General features: G+C 33.0%; 1 protein-coding gene across 2 annotated transcripts in view; it reads right to left on the reverse strand.

The window, feature by feature from the left end:
- Positions 1-5,116: 5,116 nt before the first annotated feature.
- Positions 5,117-22,939, reverse strand: part of LOC110463867 (receptor-type tyrosine-protein phosphatase O-like) — an 18,680-nt gene continuing 857 nt past the window's right edge. The window contains exons 2-10 of one of the 2 annotated variants that reach the window (XM_021518775.1): positions 22,245-22,326; positions 20,031-20,121; positions 18,532-18,611; positions 16,219-16,353; positions 15,727-15,852; positions 14,837-14,991; positions 11,563-11,707; positions 11,026-11,143; positions 5,117-6,719 (exon numbers count right to left, since the gene is read on the reverse strand). In XM_021518775.1, coding sequence (XP_021374450.1) covers positions 6,646-6,719; positions 11,026-11,143; positions 11,563-11,707; positions 14,837-14,991; positions 15,727-15,852; positions 16,219-16,353; positions 18,532-18,611; positions 20,031-20,121; positions 22,245-22,316 — 996 coding nt within the window. In that variant the 5' untranslated portion in view covers positions 22,317-22,326 and the 3' untranslated portion in view covers positions 5,117-6,645. Of the gene's footprint in view, positions 6,720-11,025; positions 11,144-11,562; positions 11,708-14,836; positions 14,992-15,726; positions 15,853-16,218; positions 16,354-18,531; positions 18,612-19,453; positions 19,572-20,030; positions 20,122-22,244; positions 22,327-22,939 lie in introns of those variants that run through there. The other variant, XM_021518786.1, reaches the window with a different exon arrangement.

Consider the following 22,939-nt stretch of genomic DNA (forward strand, 5'->3'; position numbering starts at 1 on the left):
TTTTCAAAATGGCGGCCGTGGCGGCCATATTGGATTTCTGATTGACCTGAAAAATAACAACACTTTGTCAGGACCATGAGGCGATCATTCCTACCAACTTTCAGTTCAATCGGTCCAGCAGAACTTGACTTTAAGTTTGAAATAAGTTTTCAAAATGGCCGCTGTGGCGGCCATATTGGATTTCTGATCGACCCGAAAAATAACAACACTTTGTCAGGACCATGAGGCGATCATTCCTACTAACTTTTAGTTCAATCGGCCCAGCAGAACTTGACTTTAAGTTTGAAATGTAAAATGTTAACGGACGACGGACGACGACGGACGAAAACGGATAGCGATAGGTCACTTGAGCTAAAGCTCAGGTGACCTAAAAAAATCCTCTATTTCCCCTATTGGGCCCCGCTCCTATGCCGCCAGAAGGCCCACACCCTCCGTTTATACAAACTTGAGTCTCCTTTGTCCAAAGATGCTCTAGGACAAATTTGGTCAAAATCCTTCAATTGGTTGAGAAGAAGAACATTTTTAAAGATTTACCTTTTTTCCCCTTATTTAGCCCCGCCCCTCTGCCCCGAGGGGGGGGCTATACCGTCCGTTTATACAAAACTGAGAACCCTTTGGCCAATGATGCTCCTGACCAAATTTGGTCAAAATCCTCTGAGCCATTCAGGACAAGTAGCATTTTAAAGGAAAAAGTTGACGGACGCCAGACGCCGGACGACGGACGCTGCACCATGGGATAAGCTCACATGGCCCTTCGGGCCAGGTGAGCTAAAAATCAATTACAATTGGTTTTGGTTTGTGTTTTACGTCCTATTAACAGTTATGGTCATTTATGGTTATTTAAGGTCGTGTCAGGTTTTGATGGTGGAGGATTAAAGTCTGAGTTCCAAGAGAAAACCCACCGACCTGTGGTCAGTACCGGTACCTGGCGACTGCTCCACGTAGGTCTCGAACCCGCAACCCTGTGGTGGAGGGCTAATGGTAGCAGAATGTCAGACGCCTTCACCACTTGGCCATTATAAGGTAAAGTATTGACAGGTGCATTCTCCTGAAAAATGGCCTTATTTAAAAATGTCTTTAGCTATCGGAGGCCAAGGCTGAAAAAATTGTATTGCGAAGCAATGTTAATCCCCTCGATCAGTGTTGTAGTTGAGAGATGATATGGGTTGATTTCTATACTGACGTACAGTAAATGATCTAAACAGAAACAGAGACCAAGGGATTTGAATTAGGAAGTAGTGCCGAGTTGTGTGTAAGTAGTTGCGCTCAGTAAATATAAACAAAATAGCTCAGATGAGAAATGTTTTATTAGTTATATATGAAAATATATTATATATAATAAATCAATTCATTGTCAAAATAAATGTTTCAAAAATATCGAAAGCTAGTTTTGAGATATTTTGTATCCAGTAAGTAAAAGAAAATAATTTCGTTGTAAAAGTATGATGATATTATTCAATGCAAAATAGTTGATTAAAATATTTAAGTACACATGCTAGAGAATACTAATTGATACAGTCTTTAATATGATCTTAAACAGTGGATATTAACGCCTCATTTCAATTATATAGACATTGCATAGTCATCTCCTATATTCTTATAGTTAGGTTTTATTGTATACATTCCGTATACACACACAGTTCTCATGACAATTTTCGCTCACCAAAGACTGCTTCATCATTCCATATGACAGAGGTTCACACTTAACTATATAACTGTAAAAACCAATAAACCGTTACACATGTATCAATGAATAAATATTGTATACAATTAATATCCGATTAATAAATGAAATAAAATCAAGCTACTAAAGCTAGTGTTATGCTGAGTCTCATCAAGTATTAAATGTCAAAAAATATATCGGATGGATTTTCATAGTTTCTGGAGAGGAAATCTTAATCTCATACAGTGAACTTTTTGTGTGGAAATAAAACTTTCCCACATTTCTTTCGTTTTCAGTGGCTGTAAGAGGTAGACAAAAGATGTTAGATTGGCATCCAGCCATTGCTTTTTTTGCATTCCAATTGTAATTTCCCCAACCGTTCTGTATATAATCTCATAATGTTCTTTTCAAATTAACAAAAAATACAATCTTTTGAAAACCATTGTGTAATATGCATAAAATTTAAAAAAAAACCCCCCCTAATTAAAAACTTTTTTTTTTTTTTTTTTTATCTTTGGTGAAATAAAGCAGTAACCTTTAGTTGTGCTGTTGACTAAAACCATGATTTGATAATAATATATGTTTAGAGTTAACAATATGATGTATATACGGTAGTAAACATATTCAACCAGTTATATTTCATGTACAATTGTGAATTTCAAGAAAATATAATAGATTCATCTTGCAACAAACTTCAGAGATATGTAATAAGAAACGAGAAGTGATGAACCTAATATTTAGATCAGTTATACATTGGAACTTATTCGTTGTGTTTGTAAAAATATTTTTCTATATTTATTGCAATACATTCAGTTTATTTTAAAACTTAATATCCTTGTAACTTCAGGTTAGGACATATTTAAATTCACCTTAACAAAGCTTTGAAACATTTTCGAACTTGAATGATAATAAAACTTTGAAGGGAAGTACATTTAATCAACAATTTCTTGTAGCTTCTAAACAATATACTCAAGAAGGAATTAGAACTAATTTTGAATTCCTTAAAAATAAGATCTGGTAAAAAAAAAGGAAAATGTAATTTCGGATGAAATATGTAATTATTTTTAAGAATATGATAGCTGTGATGCCTTTGTTCATTAATAGTGTAACCTTAATATCTGCATCTGTTTTACAGAAATATGGAGTGTATGCAGAGATCATATTATATTGCATTTGGTAAGTTTGTAATTTATTTTAACATCATCTACAAGCATTCCATACTTATTACATGTTTAATGCATGAAAGTAAAAAACTCTTCATACAGCTTCTGACACTGTATTTTAAGGCTATGGTGAAACTGTGTAGGGACGTTAACACAAATTAGCACTACAAAAATCCTGTAGTCATTACTCTTTCTTCTTAAAATTATTTGTTTGTATGTCCCAGAATATAGAATTAAAACCGCAATTACCACATATTAAAATATAAACCAAATATGATACAAATATGAATTCAAATAGACCCAGCCCAACAATTTCAAGTCTAACCTGCAAGCTCAAACAGCAGAAATGTGAGTGATTGTAAGTATTGAGCAAAATCAGCAGCAGTTTATTCACTTCAAATCTTTAAATTTTTCTCCAAGAGATTTCACAGGAAAACCATACCCAAATGAAATTGTATTTTCATATCATTTCAAGTAGAACACTAGTCAAAGTTCATTACAAGTTATTTTCTGTAAACAAAAACTTGCCCCCCCCCCCCCCCCCCCCCCCCCCCCCCCCCCCCCCNCTGATTATATAGCCATTTCTGTTTGATGTTAAACGGCTTCAGGTTGGGTAAGAAATCGATTTCGACAAATTTTATTAGACAAAAAAAATGAACAATTGGTTGGGACAACAGGCTTAGCCTATATAAGTTTTCTCCTTGGGTAAGAATCTGTAGTTCAATACAAATTTATCAACGTTGTTATATGAAATCAACGTTGTTAATTGAAATAGAAACCCATTTTTTTTTCAATTCAAATAATGCTTCCAGAAGTGCAAAAAAACGAATTACCACTCACCTCACTTCAGTCATCAAAATTTATAAAGAGATTATGAAAATATGCCATATTTTCTATATATTATTTCATGGAATGGACAAATATTGTAATAAAAACCTGGGAGTACAATAATCAAACGTACAAGTTTGATGCATAGTATAAAAAATAATAAGTAAACATCAAAATTGCATGTGTACAAAATGAAAAGTTATTCACAAAAGTTCAATTATAATTGTATAGAAACAATGAATTATATGGATATGGATTCCTCAGACACAGTTAACACTGAGAAATATACAAACATCACAGATATATCTATAAATGAAAATATATACATATATATTACAAGCAGTATCAATAATATAACATAAACTTTACTTTTAAATATATATTTAGACCCAAGCATATTATCACTTACCTGGATCTCAGCAAACACCAAAATACACCGGATGAAAACACACGAATGTTACAGAACTTGGAATGCAAAAACACTGGATATGTTTAACAGCGAAAGATATGAAAGTAGAAATCAATGTTGGGAAAGAAGACAGCATAGGATATTCTATTGAATCACCAGAGGATGGTGTTCCGATTACGCCAGGCACATTTAATATTCATCTTGTGCTTAAACTGGCGTGGTGGGTGAAGAAGTACGAGTAATCAAACAAAAAATCTCTTTCAATTTCAAAAAGAATTCTTCGTCATGAACATCTAAAGAATCAGTGATGTATCTTTCGGTTTAATATTATAAATCTGTGTTTACAAGTTTCTCTTTTCACTACCGTGACATTACTTAAAATCAAACTCTACAAAATCCTACTTTATACAGTTTTCTATGAAACTATCCAAACTGTGCATACATTAAATCATATCACGTTTTCAAAACATGCGACATAATTAAAAAAAAGAATAATGTTATTTCATAGAAACGAAACTGTGGAAAAAAATGCAAAATCTTAAAAAAGTAAGTTTACATGGTTTATAACCAAAGATGAGGTGAATACAACAAATACGAAGAACAATGGTCTCCATGGAAATGTGAACTAATCCTTCGAGGTTCTATATATACATATCATGATAAACAATGTTAACTATTCAACAAGAAGGCGCCATCGGTCAACAATGAACCCCAAAATTGTTGGAAGCACTATGTAAGTGAGAGATCATCCAAACTTTTTGTAGTAATGATAAATTGTACATACAGTAATATGATAACAAATGCAAAAGTAACAGTTCATAATATGCATAATACAATATCTGTACGATGACAGAAACATCTGAATTGTTTCCCCTTGACATTGTTTTAACCAAGGGCAAACAGTGTTACAGATTAAACTTGCGTGTTTATTACATACACCTTCTTACAAAGCTAATTATATCAAATGAAAGATATACTGCATATTATGTATTTTATGACACAACAGGTTATCCAGTTTCTGTTCATCAACTTTTCTATAATGCAATTTACTTATCTGAAATCTATTTTCTAAATTTGCACTAGTTCAATGTTGTTTTTTCAAACTTAAATTAGTTTCTTTTTTCACCTTTAGATGTTTATGGTTTTATATAAATAAGAAAGCCACTGATCCATAGCCTGTGACAAAAGCTCTCAACAAAATACAGATTTAAGAGTTATAACAGCAGATCAGGTACACACTCAAGCTGTGAACTGTCCTCTGTTGACATTCATAGTCACTTTCAAGTTATAAGTGACATTCTTAAGTGATGCATTTATAACCAACAATATTCAATAGCATGCATAATGTAAACTCACTTTATTAAACGTGCTTAATTAATAATCTTTATGTCACAAGCCTTTAAATAATTCTCTGAATTAATCGGATTTCTTTTATATCAGATGTGAATATTTCTGTTAACCATCATTTCTTTTTGAATCTTCATTTAAAAAAATTGACCTTTGGATGATATTTTAAAGATATCATTATTTATGAGCTCGACAAAAACAATACATGACACATATAAAATTCATATGCTCATGTTCTCAAATGGAATGACAAGGTGGTCATTTAATAAAGTTTAAACACCAATTAAAGCAAAATTCCTATAGGGAATCAATCTTAAGTACTTATTCACAGTTCAGTGTTAACTATAACAGAGACATATAAAGCCAAATCTCTGTAGTATATACATCTCTGACTATAATAAAGCTGGGGGTACAAAACAAATAAACATTCTGAATGCTAATGATCATATTTCTCTAGTTAACTGGTAACTTGAATAGAAAAACATTACTGATCGACGTTAACAAAGGAATTTTCAGCAGAACATATGATATATATATATAACAGATTTAATTGATTGTGTCCAAAATATTTTGATTACTATGAGAGCAGCTATCACCAATATAACAAATGACCTGGAGTAAGATTCAGATTAGTCAAACCCAATTATGCAATATACCTTTTTCTTTAAAAAAATGTTTAATCTATTGAAACATATCCTTACATGTCTTTCATATATTAAAACAAATGTTTCATTGGAATCAGGAATCACAAGACTTGGAATTTTCTATTCAAATTAGGAATGATTTTGGTACAAATATATATAAACTATCATATATAAAACTAACTATAGAACCCTGTTCAGGTTTTAATCCTTTAGTACTGAAGAATCTTTACATATTTTATATCAATAATAACAAACTATCTGCTATAATTTTATATTTTTTCCAATAGTGAAAATTGTTGTGTAAATATTTCTTTCTTTTGACAAGTGTTTCATAAAGAAGACAAAATTTGATCTATTACTACTTTAGCACATATTGAAACATTGCTGATGACTAAACCAGTATATTTTTCCTCCCTAGGTCCCAATAGATCAAAACTAATTAAAAACCATGGAATTTTTAACACCATCCAAGTCATATAATTTTCTGGAGCATGATCAGTTCAAAAAGGTCATCGAAAGGTATGAACCCACATCACCTTTGCAACTTGGGAATGATATGTCCACACTATGCTTTATTGGGCAGGGTCTTGGTTAAAGCTCCGTTTTGTCAGTTGTATTCTGGTAAAAGTCCTGGTTTTGGTACATATTTTCCTCTGTGTCTTGTTCTGAAAAAGAAGAACCATGATTTCATTAAAAAAACAAAATTAATGTAACCCAGAAGAAATCATTAAATAAGAATTGGGAGATGTAGTTATTATAATGGTAAATATATGGAGGTTACAATACACTATAACCAAACTGATTCCATTGTGTCAATCATGATGAGTACGTCCCAATTTATCATACCACCTACTGTCAGGGAATAACGACAATTAGGGAAACAAACAGCATGTATAGCTAACGACAGGGTTAATCAAATATCCTTTCAATCTGTTCACTAGACAATCAAATATTCTTTCAATCTGTTCACTAGACAAGCAAATATCCTTTCAATCTGTTCACTCGAAAAACATATATCCTTTCAATCTGTTCCCTAGCTGATCAAATATCCTTTCATTCTGTTCACTAGACAATCATATATCCTTTCAATCTGTTCACTAATCAAATATCCTTTCAAATTCCATTGTGTCAATCATGATGAGTACGTCCCAATTTATCATACCACCTACTGTCAGGGAATAACCACAATTAGGGAAACAAACAGCACGTATAGCTAACGACAGGGTTAATCAACTATCCTTTCAATCTGTTCACTAGCTAATCAAATATCCTTTCAATCCGTTCACTGGACAATCAAATATCCTTTCATTCTGTTCACTAGACAATCAAATATTCTTTCAATCTGTTCACTAGAGAATCAATAGACAATCAAATAGCCTTTCAATCTGTTCACTAATCAAATATCCTTTCAATCCGTTCACTAGGCAATCAAATATCCTTTCAATTTGTTCACTAGACAATCAAAGATCCTTTCAATCTGTTCACTATATAATCAAATATCCTTTCAAATTCCATTGTGTCAATCATGATGAGTACGTCCCAATTTATCATACCATGGCCACCTACTGTCAGGGAATAACGACAATTAGGGAAACAAACAGCACGTATAGCTAACGACAGGGTTAATCAACTATCCTTTCAATCTGTTCACTGGACAATCAATAGACAATCAAATAGCCTTTCAATCTGTTCACTAGGTAATCAAATATCCTTTCAAATTCCATTGTGTCAATCATGATGAGTACGTCCCAATTTATCATACCATGGCCACCTACTGTCAGGGAATAACCACAATTAGGGAAACAAACAGCATGTATAGCTAACTACAGGGTTAATCAAATATCCTTTCAATTTGTTCACTAGACAATCAAAAATCCTTTAAATCTATTAACTAGATAATCAAATATCCCTTCAATCCGTTCACTAGACAATCAAATAGCCTTTCAATCTGTTCACTAGCTAATCAAATATCCTTTCAAATTCCATTGTGTCAATCATGATGAGTACGTCCCAATTTATCATACCATGGCCACCTACTGTCAGGGAATAACGACAATTAGGGAAACAAACAGCACGTATAGCTAACGACAGGGTTAATCAAATATCCTTTCAATTTGTTCACTAGACAATCAAAGATCCTTTCAATCTGTTCACTCGAAAAACATATATCCTTTCAATCTGTTCCCTAGCTGATCAAATATCCTTTCATTCTGTTCACTAGACAATCATATATCCTTTCAATCTGTTCCCTAGCTGATCAAATATCCTTTCATTCTGTTCACTAGACAATCATATATCCTTTCAATCTGTTCACTATATAATCAAATATCCTTTCACTCTGTTCACTAGACAATCAATGGACAATCAAATATCCTTTCATTCTGTTCACTAGACAATCATATATCCTTTCAATCTGTTCACTATGTAATCAAATATCCTTTCAATTTGTTCACTAGACAATCAATGGACAATCAAATATCCTTTCAATCGGTTCACTAGATAATCAAATATACTTTCAATCTGTTCACTAGGCAATCAAATATCCTTTCAACCTGTTCACTAGACAATTATACTTTCTATCTGTTCACTAGACAGTTATTCTTTCAATCTGTTCACTAGTCAATCAAATATCCTTTCAATTTGTTCACTAGACAATCAATGGACAATCAAATATCCTTTCAATCAAATATCCTTTCAATTTGTTCACTAGACAATCAATGGACAATCAAATATCCTTTCAATCAAATATCCTTTCAATTTGTTCACTAGACAATCAAAAATCCTTTAAATCTATTAACTAGATAATCAAATATCCTGTCAATCTGTTCACTACACCATCAAATATCCTTTCAATCGGTTCACTAGATAATCAAATATGCTTTCAATCTGTTCACTAGTCAATCAAATATCCTTTCAACCTGTTCACTAGATAATCAATAGAAAATCAAATATCCTTTCAATTTGTTCACTAGACAATCAAAGATCCTTTCAATCTGTTCACTCGAAAAACATATATCCTTTCAATCTGTTCTCTAGACAATCAAATATCCTTGCAATCTGTTCACTAGATAATCAATAGACAATCAAATAGCCTTTCAATCTGTTCACTAATCAAATATCCTTTCAAATTCCATTGTGTCAATCATGATGAGTACGTCCCAATTTATCATACCACCTACTGTCAGGGAATAACGACAATTAGGGAAACAAACAGCACGTATAGCTAACGACAGGGTTAATCAAATATCCTTTCAAATTCCATTGTGTCAATCATGATGAGTACGTCCCAATTTATCATACCATGGCCACCTACTGTCAGGGAATAACGACAATTAGGGAAACAAACAGCACGTATAGCTAACGACAGGGTTAATCAACTATCCTTTCAATCTGTTCACTAATCAAATATCCTTTCAATTTGTTCACTAGACAATCAATAGACAATCAAATATCCTTTCAACCTGTTCACTAGATAATCAAATATGCTTTCAATCTGTTCACTAGATCATCAAATATCCTTTCAATCTGCTCACTAGACAATCAATAGACAATCAAATAGCCTTTCAATCTGTTCACTATATAATCAAATATCCTTTCAAATTCCATTGTGTCAATCATGATGAGTACGTCCCAATTTATCATACCACCTACTGTCAGGGAATAACCACAATTAGGGAAACAAACAGCATGTATAGCTAACGACAGGGTTAATCAAATATCCTTTCAAATTCCATTGTGTCAATCATGATGAGTACGTCCCAATTTATCATACCATGGCCACCTACTGTCAGGGAATAACCACAATTAGGGAAACAAACAGCACGTATAGCTAACGACAGGGTTAATCAACTATCCTTTCAATCTGTTCACTAATCAAATATCCTTTCAAATTCCATTGTGTCAATCATGATGAGTACGTCCCAATTTATCATACCACCTACTGTCAGGGAATAACGACAATTAGGGAAACAAACAGCATGTATAGCTAACGACAGGGTTAATCAAATATCCTTTCAAATTCCATTGTGTCAATCATGATGAGTACGTCCCAATTTATCATACCACCTACTGTCAGGGAATAACGACAATTAGGGAAACAAACAGCATGTATAGCTAACGACAGGGTTAATCAACTATCCTTTCAATCTGTTCACTGGACAATCAAATATCCTTTCATTCTGTTCACTAGACAATCATATATCCTTTCAATCTGTTCCCTAGCTGATCAAATATCCTTTCATTCTGTTCACTAGACAATCATATATCCTTTCAATCTGTTCCCTAGCTGATCAAATATCCTTTCATTCTGTTCACTAGACAATCAAAAATCCTTTCAATCTGTTCACTCGAAAAACATATATCCTTTCAATCTGTTCACTGGACAATCAAATATCCTTTCAACCTGTTCACTAGACAATTATACTTTCTATCTGTTCACTAGACAGTTATTCTTTCAATCTGTTCACTAGTCAATCAAATATCCTTTCAATCAAATATCCTTTCAACCTGTTCACTAGATAATCAAACATCCTTTCAATCTGTTCCCTAGACAATCAAATATCCTTTCATTCTGTTCACTAGACAATCAATAGACAATCAAATATCCTTTCAACCTGTTCACTAGACAATTATACTTTCTATCTGTTCACTAGACAGTTATTCTTTCAATCTGTTCACTAGCTAATCAAATATCCTTTCAATCAAATATCCTTTCAATCAAATATCCTTTCAACCTGTTCACTAGATAATCAAACATCCTTTCAATCTGTTCCCTAGACAATCAAATATCCTTTCAATCTGTTCACTAGACATGCTCCAGTTTACCAGAAAACAAAAGAGAAAAGAAATATATTAATTGAAGTGCACACCAAACACGCAAAAGGTTCAAAACCCTATAAAAGACATTCTAGCTATCTCCATCCAATTGAAAAATTTGATAAGGGAATAGTCACTTATCTTAGGGTTACTTACCAAATGCTTTGTTCATATAGACATTTTCTTCCTCATCGTCATCATCATTTTCTTGCAGCCGAGCTCTCTTTCTTTCAATCAGGTCTTTTGCGCAGTCATGAATAAACACATATTGTTGCTACAAATAACATAGAATATTTACCGAGATAAGTACAGAAGTAGATAAAAGGAGGTACTATTTTACCCCCAAAATAATATCTTTGATCATCAACAGCTATGTCTTGTATTTAACGTAATACATACACATTTACCAGTACATATATTGACCATACTTTGGTCATTTGATTCTATATTAGTTTCCTTTTCACTTAATTTTGATTCAGTAGATTATATAAAGGTATATAAGACAAATGAACCAATGGTAATTAAGACAAAGAAAAGGTTAAATAGTCGAAGCATGAGGTATACAAGATATCATATCCTAGAAAGAAGCATTTTTTTTCCAGTATGCTTTATGAAATGCAAGATTTAAGAACCAAACGTTTTCTAGACGTTTACAAAAGATGGGTTAGAATGTATCATTATATTCTACTGTACCTCTGTCTGGACCATAAACACTCGATAGTTCCTCATAGACAGAACCAAGTCGAAAATGTCTAACTCCTCATTGAAGTCGTGTTCATCAATGAACTGGATAAGTTGATCTAAGGACATGTAGGTTCCTGTGCGACCGACTCCGGCACTGAAAAATCAGTTTAGTTATAATGTAATCATATATACTACAACATAAGACAAATTGAGAACACTTATTCAGACATAAGGTGGATCTTTATACAGGGTATATTTCTAAATAAGCTGTTTGAAGCTGTACATGAAAAAAAAAACCAGGAATAACAGCAAGAGTCAAATTTCTTAGTCATCATCAACCTGGGCATTTTGGTTATTCAGAAGAAGTTGTTTAAAGTTTTTAACATATTTGACCCCTGTGACCTTGAAAATTGGTGAAGGTCATTTATTTGGACAAACTTGGTAGCCCTTCATCCCAGTTTGCTTCTGGCCAAATATCATCACCCTAGGCCTTTTGGCCTTTGGGCCAGATGAGCTAATAACAGTTGTCACTGTCGTTACCAAATCAATAGCTTGGTGTCAATGTTGTTACTAAATAAGCAGATGTCTCTTTGTTACTGAATACATAATTGTCATTTTTCACCAAATTAACAGTTGTCATTTTTGTTATTGACTTAACAGTTGTCATTCTAATAATGTTATTGAATAAATACTAGATACCTTTGTTTAAAATAAAGGAAACATGTAAACATGAATAGCACATCCCCAACTTAAAAAACTAATACTCATTTCTAACTTTAATATTTCAATTTTTAGTGTAAAATGAAACCATTCTGAAAGGACTAACTTTCTATTTAGTTTAGGTTATTGGGTGATACCTACAATATATGGAACTCATGTAAATTGAATCATCGGCGAAGCCAACTATCCCGTATAATTAATTTACCCGAGTTCCATTGTAGTTATCAACCGATAACCTAACTAAATAGAAAGTTAATCCTTATATTTATAGTTCTATCAAGGTTTTCCTTAAAACACGTTCTTTTAACCAGACTTTATTCCGCGGAAGGATTACAAATATTCCATTTAAGCCCGATGTGTGATATTGTTACGCTTTGCGCCACGTTATGCCGGAATCATTCATTGTTGGTTGATGTTGAAGGAGCAACTTGTGAACAATGAATTTGTCAACAAACTGGACTGAATTGAAGACAAAACCGACGCATTTGAGATGGAAGTTTGTGTGGGAGCCCGGTCAATGTCAGAATTACTTTGTGTGGGACGCGTGATTGTGCTAGATTTAGCGATAACGTCAAAGTTCCCACGAGGAACAATCGCCATGTTACCGTCACTCGTGTCAGCTTCGGGTGACCCAACAAAACAATTTATGTACTTGCTAACTTTGATTAAATGAGAAATGGCATCGTTTACAATTTTATATATGGTTTTTATTCGGAGATTTATCATTCGTTTACAAATCTTGTACCACCGGTACTTCTGTTTACATCCGAAAATAGCAATGGAAACCCCCGTGTTGTTGACGTACACATATGTACACGGTGGATGTATCACTACGCGCACCAGAAGTGACTGTCATTATCGAGTGTTAATGACAATGACCTCAACAAAGGTTATTGAGTCAATTACAATTGAAATTGTAAATATAATCTAGTGACTAATAAATTCCTGATACAAAAAAGAGCTGTTGGATAACAGCATAGCTTGCCTATTGGTGGTAATGTAAAACTTCGATATAATGCCTGTCAATTCATTTGCCACCTCAATTACCGCCAACATATTTTCAGGTCCCTCAATTATGTTTTTCATAAGAATTCCTTATACGTTTCCCTCAATTTCTTGCCAATCCCTTTTATCATGGAAATGTATCAAAGTTTTGCTGAACCATAACATGTAAGACGAGATGACCAGCCAGCGTGAAATAGTCAACAGCATATTGTTGGTGGTGACTGTTCCAACACAGCACAAAAAAACTTGCCCAAAAACTTTAATTAAGTTCATCTAACCAGTTTTGGCCCTTAAAATAATAAAAATATAATTCAGAACATTACTTACACTCCATATAAATACTTCAACTTTATAATAGGCAACAGCCTATTGATGGTGGTGATCCAACACTTCACAAAAAAAACTTGCCCAAAAACTTTAACCTCAAGCTTACCCAAAAATTTGAACTAAGTCCAATGAAGGTATTTTTGGCCCCTAAAATATGAAAATATAGTCCAGAAGATTGCTAACATTCCATATAAATACTTCATTCTTATAAATACTTCATTCTTATAATAGACAATAGCCTATTGATGTTGGTGATCCATCACTACACAAAAACACTTGCCCAAAAACTTTAACCTCAAACCTCAAAACATTTAACCAAGTCCATTCAAGCTGTTTTTGGCCCCTAAAATATGAAAATATGGTTCAGTACACTGCCTACACTCCATATAAATACTTCAACCTTAGAATAGACAAGAGCCAATTGATGGTGGTTGTCCAACACTTCACAAAAAAACTTGCCCAAAAACTTTAACCAAGTCCAACTATGCTGTTTTTGGCCCCTAAAATATGAAAATATGGTCCAGCACATTGCTTACACTCGGTATATAAATGCCTTAACCTCATAATAACCACCTGTGTATTGAGTGTGATTATCCAACACTGCCTGGAAAAAACTTGCCAAAAACTTTAACCTCAGAAGGTGGGATGCTGACGCTGGGGTGACTACATTTATAGCCCCCCTATTCTCCTAATAGGCGAGCTAAAAATATCTTTTCACCAATTAACAACTTTTGCAAAAAATATTCTTAAGCTTTTATAGAGAAACAAGCCATTCAATTTGATATGTCTCGCCTATGCCCTACTATGACCATCACTGCACATATCAGAGAAACTAATATCAGAGAAACTAACTTAAATGCAAAAACTTAATGTTGATTGAGATGCTGCCAAAGTCAATTGACAATGAAAGGAAGGCAGCATCCAGAATTTGATATATGGTTTGAGATGTACTCCCTAAGATGCATCTATGGTCCAAGTTTGGTTGGTCTAGCAATTACACTCTCAGTGAAACTAACTTAACTGCAAAAACTTTCACCGTTGCCGAAAAAGCAACACCTTTGTCTCGCTTTCACTTCATGGCGTCGAGATAAAAAAAAACGGATTAATAGCGAATTGTACAATTCTTTATTTTTAAGCTTTAATGATATTTTAAGAAATATCTGAACTCTTGCTATTGCAATAGGTTATAGTTAATTCTTACAATATAAATGTGAAGTCCTACAAATCTAACCTGCAGTGAATAAGCATGGGTCCTTTCTTGTCTGGGGGTTGAATGTGTGCCCGCACATTTTGTATAAAATCAATCATCACATCATTCTGAACATTTGCAGAGAAGTCTTTCCAATTCAGGAAATGGAAATGTTTGAGAGTCCGTGTCTGATCACCCTGAAAACAAAATTGGTGTGATTTTTTTTTATCCTAAAATTCAAATACATACATGAATACAATGATGTTGATTCTATAGGGGTGATGAACTCTGAACATAAAATCAGAAATCCAATTACAGCACAACCTTAACAATATTTTTATCAAATAACCCAACAACTGTAATATATCAGTTAATATATCTTATGATGAGAACAAAATTGATGAAAATTAAACAGACAAAACAACGGAACTATTTAAAACACTGACGTCATAGTGTCGAGACGTCATAGCGTGTGTTTAGGTTTATATAATTATCTTTTCACGGGTCAATTCCTCAGAGTCTTTCACCTGAGCAAGTATGGGAGAAATAAATTTCTTTTAGACCATTGACTTTTTTGCTAGCGATTTCCCACTGTTTCTATATTGTCTAAGATTTATATTCCTACTGACATTGTATAACTGGCATTTTCCCATTGGTTTTGTATTGGTGTTATTTTTCATCAACTTTATGTTGCTGGCGATTCCCCCATTGCCTTTTTTGCTGATTGAGATTTCAATTGACCTTGAAATGATTGCTTGAGATTTCCCATAAACTGTGTATTGCTTGAAATTTCTCAAGATTTCTCATTAAAAAAGGCTAGCTCTAGATCTCTAACTGAAACTGCATTGCTTCATATTGTTCTTCACTGTTGAGACTGTTCAAGAATGTGAGGTCAATGTGTACGCATGTTAGAGATTGACTTTGTAACTTACTTGTGTGATTTTGAAAATTCTGAAATCATAAGTATTGACAGTGGAGGAGGAGGTTATCTCCACAACGATATCTCCATACTGCTTCGGTTCATTACGCTCTGTTGGCCAGTACTGTTCGCACTTAATCTGTGGCAGAAAGAAAAAATCATCATGTTTAGCCATAACAATAGGAAATACATAGAAACAGGGTGTTTCTAATCCATAAACCGGAAAATTTATACAGACACAGGGTATATCTAATTCATGAACAAAATACAGACCCCGGGTAAATATCACCATGTATAATTCCAAAAAGATTCATCTTCTGGAACAATGAGGTGATCAATTAATCACTGATCTAATCTATCCCAATTTATATGATCTAGCAAATGATTTACACAACTTTATAATAGTTATCACTGCACTGTCATCCCTTCAATCTAACGTGAGACTTAAAAGAGAGTGGATCAAAGACCTACAGGGAAAGAAATTGATAGAATCATTGTGACCTACCCGTCCGTCCTCTTTACACAAGGTCAACATAACACAGATCGCTACTTGTTGTTCCCAGATCATCCGCCAGAAGTCGTCAATGGTACCTGGTATTGGGCCCTGGGATGCGATGTATTCTCGTTGCGAGTTGTAGCCCTGGAATATTTCAACAGATAATGCACGCTTTATTAACACAAAAAAATGAAATATACTTTTTACAATTTCCAGCCAAAAGAGCAATTAAAAACTGCAGAGAATTTAGTTTTCATATAAATATAATACAAACAATTACAGTTCATCACAGAATGTCAAGTACCAGAATATAAGGTAATATTAACACTAGGCCACAGAATGTCAGGTACCAGAATATACTCATGTACTTATTTAGATATACACTATTTACACATGACAATGTCATGTACTTATTTAGATATACACTATTTACACATTACAATGTCATATACTTATTTAGATATACACTATTTACACATGACAATGTCATGTACTTATTTAGATATACACTATTTACACATGACAATGTCATGTACTTATTTAGATATACACTATTTACACATGACAATGTCATGTACTTATTTAGATATACACTATTTACACATGACAATGTCATGTACTTATTTAGATATACACTATTTACACATGACAATGTCATGTACTTATTTAGATATACACTATTTACACATGACAATGTCATGTACTTATTTAGATATACACTATTTACACATGACAATGTCATGTACTTATTTAGATATACACTATTTACACATGACAATGTCATGTACTTATTTAGATATACACTATTTACACATGACAATGTCATGTACTTATTTAGATATACACTATTTACACATGACAATGTCATGTACTTATTTAGATATACACTATTTACACATGACAATGTCATGTACTTATTTAGATATACACTATTTACACATGACAATGTCATGTACTTATTTAGATATACACTATTTACACATGACAATGTCATGTACTTATTTAGATATACACTATTTACACATGACAATGTCATGTACTTATTTAGATATACACTATTTACACATGACAATGTCATGTACTTATTTAGATATACACTATTTACACATGACAATGTCATGTACTTATTTAGATATACACTATTTACACATGACAATGTCATGTACTTATTTAGATATACACTATTTACACATGACAATGTCATGTACTTATTTAGATATACACTATTTACACATGACAATGTCATGTACTTATTTAGATATACACTATTTACACATGACAATGTCATGTACTTATTTAGATATACACTATTTACACATGACAATGTCATGTACTTATTTAGATATACACTATTTACACATGACAATGTCATGTACTTATTTAGATATACACTATTTACACATGACAATGTCATGTACTTATTTAGATATACACTATTTACACATGACAATGTCATGTACTTATTTAGATATACACTATTTACACATGACAATGTCATGTACTTATTTAGATATACACTATTTACACATGACAATGTCATGTACTTATTTAGATATACACTATTTACACATGACAATGTCATGTACTTATTTAGATATACACTATTTACACATGACAATGTCATGTACTTATTTAGATATACACTATTTACACATGACAATGTCATGTACTTATTTAGATATACACTATTTACACATGACAATGTCATGTACTTATTTAGATATACACTATTTACACATGACAATGTCATGTACTTATTTAGATATACACTATTTACACATGACAATGTCATGTACTTATTTAGATATACACTATTTACACATGACAATGTCATGTACTTATTTAGATATACACTATTTACACATGACAATGTCATGTACTTATTTAGATATACACTATTTACACATGACAATGTCATGTACTTATTTAGATATACACTATTTACACATGACAATGTCATGTACTTATTTAGATATACACTATTTACACATGACAATGTCATGTACTTATTTAGATATACACTATTTACACATGACAATGTCATGTACTTATTTAGATATACACTATTTACACATGACAATGTCATGTACTTATTTAGATATACACTATTTACACATGACAATGTCACGTACTTAGATGTAATATTTACATTACGCAGTACAATGTCATGTACTTATTTAGATATACACTATTTACACAGTACAATGTCATATACTTCGATGTAATATTTATATTACACAGTACAATGTCATGATCCAGGACAGATCAAAATGCCAACAATGGTTACTCATAAAATTATAAATCAAGACAATTTCTACTTACAGGAATGTAGTTGGCATTGATAAAGTCTGTGCTTGGGTCCTCGGGGTCAGAAGGATTCAGTTTCACTCGACTGTGATCAACTAGAAAGAAAATCAAACTTTCAGAAGTTTGAATATAACCCTAATTTGTAGGGACTACCACTAAATATAACAATATTTGTAAGGATTATCACTGAATGTAACCATAATATGTAAGGAATATCGTCAGGGATTAGACAGTTTTAGCTGTCTTGCTTCTCTCAAATGACTGTTCATACTACCCAAACTGGTAAAAGCATTTTATGATAGCACTTTCATATGTGATTCAGAATCATGGACAGCAAGATAAATTCTATAAAAGACTACCAATTTTATAAGACCCAGTGATCAGCTTGACAGTAATATAAATCACAGGACAATATACAGCGGATTTCAAATGCAGGTGTTCAAAATACTTGTCACTTAGTGGAATCATCTGGTTTTGTAATACTGACTGACAGCCAGGGGAAGTAACCCTTTAGCTCAATAAGGAGATTAATTGGAATAGTAACCAGTTGTCTAAGGTTTCACTCCTAGTGTAAACACTTAAAAAAAATGACCGTGGTACACAAATATGGTCCTCTAGTAGAAAAAAAGGGTCTGTTAAACTATTGACCAGTTACCAATACTATAGGTTTTCAAAAACAAAATGCATAAAAATAGAACTAAAATAAAACATACCATTCATGAACATGGGAAATGCACAGCTTTACATTCTAAAAATACCATGAAATATAGATGGTGGTCAACGTAGAAAGTGTAGTAAGCTGATGAAAACCCAGTCAAATCTTGAAAAGTATAAGCTGAATGCCTTACGTTGATGTAAATATTGATGCAATGACTCAGAAGTTACAAGATGAATGTTTACAAATGTTGACACTATTTCGGGGTTGGAGAACTCTTACAAGGAAGGATGTTGACATATCTGTTCTTCATTTTGTTTCCATCCTCGTTGGCAGAATTACATGGGTGTTTGGGACTCAACTCCTTCAGGTCCTAATAAATTAAACCAAAACATTTATGTTTAAAAGTTGAGTGATGACGTTCTACATCCTTTTTCATGATATTATTCATTTCTGGTGTACCTGTGTAATTAGGAGTTGAGGGATGCTGTCCTTTATCCTTTTTTATGATAATACTTATTTCTGGGGTATCTGTGTAATTAGAAGTTGAGTGATGACGTCCTACATCGTTTTTTTATGATAATACTTATTTTTGGTGTACCTGTGTAATTAGAAGTTGAGTGATGACGTACTACATCGTTTTTTTATGATAATACTTATTTCTGGTGTACCTGTGTAATTAGAAGTTGAGGGATGCTGTCCTATATCCTTTTTTATGATAATACTTATTTCTGGTGTATTTGTGTAATTAGAAGTTGAGTTAGGAAGTCCTTTATCGTTTTTTATGATAATACTTATTTCTGGTGTATCTGTGNTGTTGACAAATGTTGACACTATTTCGGGGTTGGAGAACACTTACAAGGAAGGATGTTGACATATCTGTTCTTCATTTTGTTTCCATCCTCGTTGGCAGAATTACATGGGTGTTTGGGACTCAACTCCTTCAGGTCCTAATAAATTAAACCAAAACATTTATGTTTAAAAGTTGAGTGATGACGTTCTACATCCTTTTTCATGATATTATTCATTTCTGGTGTACCTGTGTAATTAGAAGTTGAGGGATGCTGTCCTATATCCTTTTTTATGATAATACTTATTTCTGGTGTACCTGTGTAATTAGAAGTTGAGTGATGACGTCCTACATCGTTTTTTTATGATAATACTTATTTCTGGTGTACCTGTGTAATTAGAAGCTGAGTTAGGAAGTCCTTTATTGTTTTTTATGATAATACTTATTTCTGGTGTATCTGTGTAATCGGAAGTTGAGTGATACTGTCCTATATCGTTTTTTATGATAAGACTTATTTCTGGTGTACCTGTGTAATTAGAAGTTGAGTGATGACGTCCTACATCGTTTTTTTATGATAATACTTATTTCTGGTGTACCTTTGTAATTAGAAGTTGAGTTAGGAAGTCCTTTATTGTTTTTTATGATAACACTTATTTCTGGTGTATCTGTGTAATCAGAAGTTGAGTGATGACGTCCTATATCGTTTTTTATGATAATACTTATTTCGGGTGTATCTGTGTAATCAGAAGTTGAGTGATACTGTCCTATATCGTTTTTTATGATAAGACTTATTTCTGGTGTACCTGTGTAATTAGAAGTTGAGTGATGACGTCCTACATCGTTTTTTTATGATAATACTTATTTCTGGTGTACCTTTGTAATTAGAAGTTGAGTTAGGAAGTCCTTTATCGTTTTTTATGATAATACTTATTTCTGGTGTATCTGTGTAATTAGAAGTTGAGTTAGGAAATCCTTTATCGTTTTTTATGATAATACTTATTTCTGGTGTACCTGTGTAATTAGAAGTTGAGGGATGCTGTCCTATATCCTTTTTTAAGATAATACTTATTTCTGGTGTACCTGTGTAATTAGAAGTTGAGGGATGCTGTCCTATATCCTTTTTTAAGATAATACTTATTTCTGGTGTACCTGTGTAATTAGAAGTTGAGTTAGGAAGTCCTTTATCGTTTTTTATGATAATACTTATTTCTGGTGTATCTGTGTAATTAGAAGTTGAGTTAGGAAATCCTTTATCGTTTTTTATGATAATACATATTTCTGGTGTATCTGTGTAATCAGAAGTTGAGTGATGACGTCCTATATCGTTTTTTATGATAATACTTATTTCGGGTGTATCTGTGTAATCAGAAGTTGAGTGATACTGTCCTATATCGTTTTTTATGATAAGACTTATTTCTGGTGTACCTGTGTAATTAGAAGTTGAGGGATGCTGTCCTATATCCTTTTTTAAGATAATACTTATTTCTGGTGTACCTGTGTAATTAGAAGTTGAGTGATGACGTCCTACATCGTTTTTTTATGATAATACTTATTTCTGGTGTACCTTTGTAATTAGAAGTTGAGTTAGGAAGTCCTTTATCGTTTTTTATGATAATACTTATTTCTGGTGTACCTGTGTAATTAGAAGTTGAGTGATGACGTCCTACATCGTTTTTTTATGATAATACTTATTTCTGGTGTACCTGTGTAATTAGAAGTTGAGTTAGGAAGTCCTTTATTGTTTTTTATGATAATTATTTCTGGTGTATTTGTGTAATATGCAACATTCTGTCTATAAGAAACATTGAGAAAGATTTCACATTGAAAAGAGCTGGAATTGAGGATTCCATCTGGAAACATTAAGGTATGGGAGTCGATGTTTTGGTACACCTTTGCTAATTTCACTAAGATGTCAACTTTACTACACAACTGAAAAAGAATTGTAAGGAAATCTTTCCTTATAAGAGCAGAAAAAAGGTTGAATGGTGTTGAATAACCCATTCAAAATGGCATGCAGCCTCGTTGTAAAATGTGACACAATTAGAATATGGTGTTAACTTCATTCATTTTCCCAACATTGATATATTCGTAAAGTTGAGGTGTCCAAATAATAATTAAAAATCTTTTAAACATGTGAAGGCAACCAAGGCATTCCTCAGCTGATATATATATAACTTGAAGAAATAAATAGGTTTAACCTCATACTGAAACATATTTTCTATAAACAGGAAAAATGTTTTGTAGCTTAATTAGCATTTTGTGAATTTTTTATTTTATCCTCACCTCATATTCCTTAGCAAACTTTAACTTGCTGTCTTTCTGAAGGTCAGCCACATGTTGGGGGAACCTCTCCATGGTAACAGGCCTAGGTTGTACAAAGTAAGGACATATTACTGCTTGTCTATATACATATCATTATATTACTAGCCACATGTTGGGGGAACCTCTCCATGACAACAGGCCTAGGTTGTACAGAGTAAGGACATATTACTGCCTGTTCATATATATATCATTATATTACTAGTCACATGTTGGGGGAACCTCTCTATGACAACAGGCCTAGGTTGTACAGAGTAAGGACATATTACTGATGTCTATATACATATCATTATATCACTAGTCACATGTTGGGGGAACCTCTCCATGGTAACAGGCCTAGGTTGTACAGAGTAAGGACATATTACTGCCTGTCTATATACATATCATTATATTACTAGTCACATGTTGGGGGAACCTCTCCATGGTAACAGGCCTAGGTTGTACAGAGTAAGGACATATTACTGCTTGTTCATATATATATCATTATATTACTAGTCACATGTTGGGGGAACCTCTTCATGACAACAGGCCTAGGTTGTACAGAGTAAGGACATATTACTGCCTGTCTATATACATATCATTATATTACTAGCCACATGTTGGGGGAACCTCTCCATGGTAACAGGCCTAGGTTGTACAGAGTAAGGACATATTACTGC

This window comes from Mizuhopecten yessoensis, unplaced genomic scaffold (assembly GCF_002113885.1).
Source record: "Mizuhopecten yessoensis strain PY_sf001 unplaced genomic scaffold, ASM211388v2 scaffold1513, whole genome shotgun sequence".
NCBI lineage: Eukaryota > Metazoa > Mollusca > Bivalvia > Pectinida > Pectinidae > Mizuhopecten > Mizuhopecten yessoensis.